Source organism: Myxocyprinus asiaticus, chromosome 43 (assembly GCF_019703515.2).
Source record: "Myxocyprinus asiaticus isolate MX2 ecotype Aquarium Trade chromosome 43, UBuf_Myxa_2, whole genome shotgun sequence".
Lineage (NCBI taxonomy): Eukaryota > Metazoa > Chordata > Actinopteri > Cypriniformes > Catostomidae > Myxocyprinus > Myxocyprinus asiaticus.
In genome coordinates this window covers 36,677,692-36,685,191 of record NC_059386.1, presented here as the reverse complement: position 1 = coordinate 36,685,191, position 7,500 = coordinate 36,677,692, and the positions used below count along the sequence as shown (strand labels likewise).

General features: G+C 38.3%; 1 protein-coding gene across 4 annotated transcripts in view; it reads left to right on the top strand.

The window, feature by feature from the left end:
* The window catches only part of unc5cb (unc-5 netrin receptor Cb), a 267,331-nt gene that overhangs the window by 192,746 nt on the left and 67,085 nt on the right, over window positions 1–7,500 (top strand). For all 4 annotated transcript variants that reach the window (XM_051686038.1, XM_051686037.1, XM_051686039.1 and 1 more), the window contains exon 5: window positions 6,134–6,314. In XM_051686038.1, coding sequence (XP_051541998.1) covers window positions 6,134–6,314 — 181 coding nt within the window. The remainder of the gene's footprint in view (window positions 1–6,133; window positions 6,315–7,500) is intronic.

The following is a 7,500-nucleotide window of genomic DNA, read 5'->3' as shown; positions in this document are numbered from 1 at the left end:
CTCAGAATTTATCATCTTATCATTAAAAAAAAAATTTGAAAAGTTTTCCTTACATTGATATAAAACACTTGACCCTCTTTTTTTTTATTTTTATTTTTTTTTAGTTACAAGCCTTTAATTTTGGGTATGCCACTGAAACAGCCTTCAGAGCTTAAAGGGTTGAAGACAGATCTACTGTGAGCTCTGTTGTTGTTAATTGCTGGTGCATGTTTCTGTTGAAGCCGTCAGTCCCTGTTATTTCAACTCATTGTTTAAAAATAATTTTTAATAGTGTAATTCCTGGAGAAGAACTAAAAAGCAAAAATGGAGGTTACAGTGAGACACTTACAATGGAAGTCAATGGGGCCAATATTTGGAGGGTTTAAAAGAAGAAATGTGAAGCTTATGATTTTATAAAAACACACATTAATTATCGTGTATTATTTGAGCTGTAAAGTTGTTTAAATCATCACTTTTACAGTCGTTTTAGGGTTTGTTGACATCGTCATGGCAACGAAGTTGTAAAATTGGCTCTAACTTTACACAGATGCAGTTAGTAAGTGATTTTATGACAGTAAAATCATGTTAACACACATATTGTTTATGTCTTGTGTCTATACTTTTGAAACCGTGAGTATTTTAATGTTTACAGATTGGCCCCCTTTGACTTCCACTGTAAATGTCTCGCTGGAACACAGATGAGGGACGAGTCAAAATAATTTTTTGTGGTAATCAATATTATTCCACAAATGCTGTCAATTGAGCTTCACTTGTATTGTACCTGGAATATTCCTTTAACATTAACAAACTCGCATGATACATGGATGGGATTGAAACAAGCGTTGCAGTTCTGCACGCAAATATATGCTTTCGTTCAATTCTCGCATGAGTCGGGGAGTTGAGCAGCGACTGTGTCACGCTTTAGTCTGTTCCAGTTTCTCGTTAGAGTCTCTCTCGAGTCTCTCTCTGACTCACTCGTGATGCCCGGCACTTTACACTCTAAACGGATCGAGTGCTAAATCACTTTAGGTAACTCAATATCTGTCTGCTCCATTCTCTTGTTTCCTGGTAACCAGCGCATTTCAGAATGCAAGATGCACCATGGATCAAGCCCTCACTTCCTGTTAGAAACCAACAGATTGTGTTTGGCGTTGGGCTCGTGTCCTAAGAAGTCAAATAACTCTGAGTAAAGTGGAGGCACATCTCTCAAGACTAAACAGACGCCTGAAGTGGGCAGCCCTCGGGGCCCAATGGCAAAAATAACATTGCGAGCACAGCGGGGAACGCTTGCACCAATCAGCGTCCAACCATTACACAGCTGTGATTAACACACACACACACACACACACACACACACACACACACACACACACACACACACACACACACATCTGAGCAGCCAGTTTGTTCAGGACTCAGACCTCTCTGGTTCCGTTTAATCGGATCGTCAATTTCTGCATACTCCAGTGTGACCCTTCAACCCAAATGCGCAAACACACACAAACTCATGCAACGTCCAAGTTATTAAATATTTATAAACAATAATGGAAGACGATAAAAAGAAAAATTGCACATCACATGCAATACTTTGTTTTTACCAGCAGACGACTCCTTCAAATGACAGCAGGAAGCCATCGAGTTATTTTTAGAGGCAGCATAAATCAAATTATGAGCAATAATTCATCATTCTAGTCCTTAATGGATGGAAAAAGTATATCATCAAAAAGTGTTTCTCTATAAGTGGTTTGCATTTTCTAGTTTATAATTAGTGTTTTGGTTTCCGACTCACACATACAGCAGTCATTTCCAAATGTTTTAAAAAACCTGATACTTTGACGCCTCCAGTTTGCTAGTTTCAGGACGCTGAATGTATATCTTCAGGAAGTATTTCTCTATATGTGGTTTGCATTTACTAATTTTCAATTAGTCTTTCTCACATACTGTCCATTCTTATTAAATTTGTTTTGAAAATCCCAATATATTGACATGTTTGGTTTGATAGTTTCAGGACAGTTTAATGTGTTTGTCTGTATGCAAACGAAACTCTACAGAAGAAATCATCTATAAATATAGACTCTCTAGTGAGGTTTTTAATGTGTTTGCAGTTGCTTTTCATTTTAGTAATACTTCGTAGAGTACCGGTATATTAGCATTTGCTTGGCTTGCAAAAGCATTTGCGCATTGTTACTCGTGCAAATGTCCATTCCTGATATCAAAAATCGAATTAAAAATATAGCTGCAAGCAGCAATTACGGGGACAAGCACACCAACGGCATGTAAGGAAATAGGTTTAGACGTCACTGATTATGACTTTAGAAAAAGCAGCATAAAAACATAAGTAGAAATGTTAATATTACAGTACAGTTTACTATAACTTTTTGCCAATAGGTGGCGCTATCACCAAATGTATGTGGTGCTGTAAGGGTGTGGTCACAACGACACAAAGTTTCATGTCAATAGAAAAAGCATTGCCGAGATGCAGCCTCAGATGCTTTTTGGCATCTTGCCATCTAATTTGTTGGTGCGCTGTACGAGAAACGTCGGGTCTATTGAAAAGCTTTTGATAACTTTTTGTCGAGAGTGTCCCAAGATGATACACAACAAATTTTGTATGAATACCAATATCTTAAAATGTTCTTACTAATTATAATTGCATTACAGATTTCAGAAATTAGCATTTTTTTCTAGTAAGAAGTACATAGATGATGTGTATATGCAATTTAAACTAGTAAGAAATGTATTATAGATAATATCTGTAGTTGCGTTTTGAACAGGAGTGAATGATGGATCATTGAAATGCAGTTACAGATGTTAAGAATTATGTTTTACTTGTTGAAATTCCATGTGTGAAAGTGAAAACCTACTTGTATCAAAATTTTGCATTGTCACTTGTAGTAATTCGATTGCTAATAAAGAATTAGCATTTGAGCTTGTAAAAATGCAATGGAAAATATCCTGAACATGATTAAAAGTAATTTCAGCTTGCCATACTACAACATGCAAACCCAACATTTGTTAGTCATCACCAGTTATCCTCCTTCCTCTGCACATATCAGACATCTGTCCTAGTGCACTCGAGAGACCAGTGAAATGAGAGCATTATATGGACTGGATACAGTCTGTTGTCCTGTCTGCTCAAGGCTGAGTGGACGATCTGCATGATTTACAATCAAATAAAGCTTTGAAACGGTCATTCGCTCTCAGGATGTGACCTCTGGGTCAATATCAGGGCCATTTGGAAACCGGAAACTCATAAGAAAAAGGTCAATGTGCCTTCAAGCGCTTAGAAAATATTGTGAAAAAAAAAAATACTTTCCATCATATTGTGACTGTCAGGCCTGTATGATTTTGTTCAGGGGAAATTAAGAGGGAACATGATCAATATTGATGTTTTATGGAACTCCATTTTCACAGACATCAACACTTGTGATGTGTGATGAGGAGGAGGGAGAGGGGAGAGGGAAAGAGCAAGGGGCAGAGACAGAGAGAGAGTGAGAAAAAAGAAACGGTCCGGTCCCCAACCACGCCGCCATTCGGTCCTCAGCCATCTTGGCAGCGGTCCTCTGTGACGCTGGGTGATGGCACTGGACCTCGCCTCCTGTTGGACAGCAGCGAGCTCCTCCACCTCCCGGCAGATGTCAGTGGCTACTCTGCCTCCCGGCGGACGGTAGCGGCTCCTCCGCCCTCTAGCGACCGGCAGCAGCTCCTCCGCTTCCTGGCGGAGGGCAGCGAGCTGCTTCGTCTCCTGGTGGATGGCAGTGGGCTCCTCCGCCTTTGGGTGAACCACTCCAGAACCACCGTATCATACCTCCTTGGCATTGTGACCCTCCCACCCACACAGACACGTCTCTCTCTCTCAAACTGGTGTCTCCAGCTCGTCCTTATCCCCCTCCTGGCTGATTAAGACAGTTCAGCGCTGGGAGTGCATCCTCACGGCCCGGCCACGCCCTCCTCCTCATCACATACTGTAATAAGAACTTTATTAAAATATAATTGGAAAAACCTGCCTTTAAATCTGCAGGGTTACTGGTTCTTTCTGGCTCTTGTGTGTGTCTACACAACACGTTCTCTACTCAAGACGTGAATGTTTGACCAATGCACCACAAGCTCAAATTGTAGGTACTTCATGTGTGATCTTGTGTTAATGTGATGGTATCAAACCATTAATGGTTTAATTCAAATGTCTGTGCAATTAAACACAACGATGCATGAAAAATGAACTTTTATATCTTCAGATGTTTACGTTCACATACTGTCATGTACGTAAAGTAGCCTATAGGTGCATTCCAATCGACAGATAGTGCCCTGTGAAGTGGACTTCAGCCACCTTAAGTGAGATTCCATTCTGAAGGGAGTGTATTTGTTCAATTGGAAAGGCACTGCAAACAGCATTGGGAATAAATGTACATCAATACATCACTTCACAGGAAATAGAGAAACTTACCCATCAGTCATTATGAACCATCAGAATAATACACGAAGATTGGCAAAAATAAATTCTAAAATGAAATGGCATTTTTTTTTCCAGATTTACCTCAGATGTGAGTGTAAAGCACACAAGAGATGTCTTATGTCCAGTATCATGGCAGTTGGTCATATAACATTAAGAAGACACCCATATTATAAATTAACCAAATAACATTTATTTTTATATTAAACAGCAGCAGTCATTTAACCCTTTAAGCTCTGAAGGTGTTTTTAAAGATTTCCTGTTTCAGTGGCATACCCAAAATTAAAGGCTTATAACTCAAAAAAATAAATAATAAATTGTAAAGAAAACTTTAGTTTTTTTTTGATGATATAGGTTATGATACATTATGAGACTCTCTAAGAAACTGCTAAAAATCACACAAAAAAAAAATATTAGCCAAAAATTTAATTTCTTTAATTATTTTTCTTATTTGACATTATCTGTGTAAATCAGTTAGCTCCAAAAAACTGCTTTTGTTTTTTTTTTCCCAAATCATGTCAACTGTATCAGAGGAAAATTTTGTGTTGATACGGCGAAGTAATCAAAAGTTATAGCATTACAAACACAATTTATCATAGTGTCCAAAAACGTCTCCAAGTGTCCAAAAGCCTCTCCAAACAAATAAAACATAATTGCACATAAGAACTAATTACACATGCAAATACAACAATGACTAAAGGTTTGCATAGCATGCAGACATGATTTTAGTAATGAGATTTCACAGAATGAGTTTCATTCTGTGTCATTTGAGTCATCATTGAGTCTGTGTCATGTATTTGGCGCCATCTCCTGGTGGTCATATGTAACATTGTGCTTCATGTGGATTATCTAATGATCTATACATCTGATTATCTTGTGTGTGGACTCTTTAGAAAGATAATCACCTAATCTAAGTATCTTCCTCTTCTGTTAAAGTTATAAGTGAAAACATGGCATTTAAGAAACACCAACTTAAATGTCAAAGACATATACTTAGCTATTGCTTGCTATATTTTTGTTTGTGAGTAAAACAAATAGTCTGGTTGTATTTTACTCTTTGAGAGCTTTCCAACAACATATGACACATGGCTATTAGATCAGTTTGATGTTTTTACTGATTGCAATAATGTGTGCAGTGCAATTTATTTTTTGTAAATTATTAAAATGGAACACTTCAGATTTGCCTGCAAATTTCAAAGCACTTGTTCAGTTTTGGTCATAATGCCTACATGCATTGGAAAGCAGAGCTTATAAGCTTTCAAATGATACCTATTTTGTGTTGGTCAAGATTGTAGTTATTCATATTTTGATGACAATTTGTTTTTCTCGTGGGCCGGCCAGGGGGCCCATCCGAGCTTAAAGAGTTTACTTACTAGTGTGGAGAATTAGTTACATTTTAATATGATTTAAGAGTATAAAGATACTGTATATGGGGATATTATATGCATGTAAATATATGGCATTAAGGTAATTTATATTACATTTATATGCATTTGCATGAGTATATAGTCATCTTACTTGAAAGCCCTAATGAGCATGACTCAAGCATTGTCTGTTTGATGACGTTGTAGGGTATTTAGAATGAACAAATTTATGTCAAGTGAACTTCAACAGATATCCCGTGCTCAGTGAATAGGAAGCAGTGAGCACTATATAGGGATCCTGCGAATTGGATCACAGCAATTCTCGTTTGTGTCTTTGTAGGTGGAATGGCTGAAAAATGAGGAAGTTATTGATCCTGCAGATGACCGAAACTTCTACATCACCATCGACCACAATCTGATCATCAAACAGGCCCGTCTGTCTGACACGGCCAACTACACCTGTGTCGCTAAAAACATTGTAGCCAAACGACGAAGCACCACAGCCACAGTCATCGTCTACGGTGAGTCTTGTAATCTCATAAAGATATACACATGTACATGTAATAAAGCTGTACATATTTTTTAAAATCTTGCATCTTTCTCTGCTTAAAGCATTTCACCTGCTGTTAGTCTAACTGAAGTTCTGATGAGGTGTTTTTAACTTTGATAGCATCAGGGAAAATGTTTTGATCCAAACGACTGTTGTAGCTAATCAACAGTGATTCTTTGACCAACTGCTCGGTAGCTTTATTTTCCTCTTTCTCTTCTGAAGATTCTTTTAGTCGGATCTTGCCGTGAAGTTCCCTCGAGCAGGGAAAATGTTCCTCTTAAGAACAGAGAGGCGCGCTGACAAGTTGGAGCCATTTTTTACCCCCCTGCCGATGCTTTCAAATGCTGCTGAGTGTTGAAAGAAAAACACTTTGTACATTTTTCCACACAACTCAACGCAACACTTTCAGTGAGCGTGATGTGTCGTGAAGTCGCACCTCAGCATCTGTTTCGCCATTGTAAAACGAAGACGACTCTTTCAAGAGCTCTTCAACAAGTGAAAACAACCCACCTGCTGCGATCATTTACCATTTTCCCCCCCATCTGCTTAAAGCTGAAAAGCAGATGTTTTCTTTTCACATGCTGTAATAAATTGACATCTCTTCCTCATCTTGAGGCCAATGTAATTACAGCTGCTCTCCAGTCTACCTTGAAAACAAACGATTCGGCCTGCAAGACTCTGGCAACCGTCGGTCGAGTTCTGCGATTGGTTCAGAGGGTAATAGTGCGACTCGCTCGAGTGTGGTGGCACAAGACTATACACTGACATACAGGAGATAATGCACGCCTTCCTCTTCATGCTTAATGGAATAGTTCAGCCAAAAATGAAAATTCTTTCACCATTTATTCACCGTCATGTCTTTCAAACCCTGTACTATTGTCCTGCTTCTGTGAAACACAAAATGAGATCTTAGGCAGAATGTCTGAGCTTCTGTTTTCCATACAGCAAAAGACAGAAATTAATAATGCAAAGCTCTAAAAAAAAAGAAAAAAAAAAAAAATGACAAAAAATCCCCATAAAATAGTCCATATGACTCATACCAGTGGCATCAATGATGCTAAACCAAAGACATCATTTTTTAATTGAACACAGGAGCAAATACAATTTGAGAGCTGATATTTTAAGATTATCAGTGAATTACTAATGCCTTGGGTTGG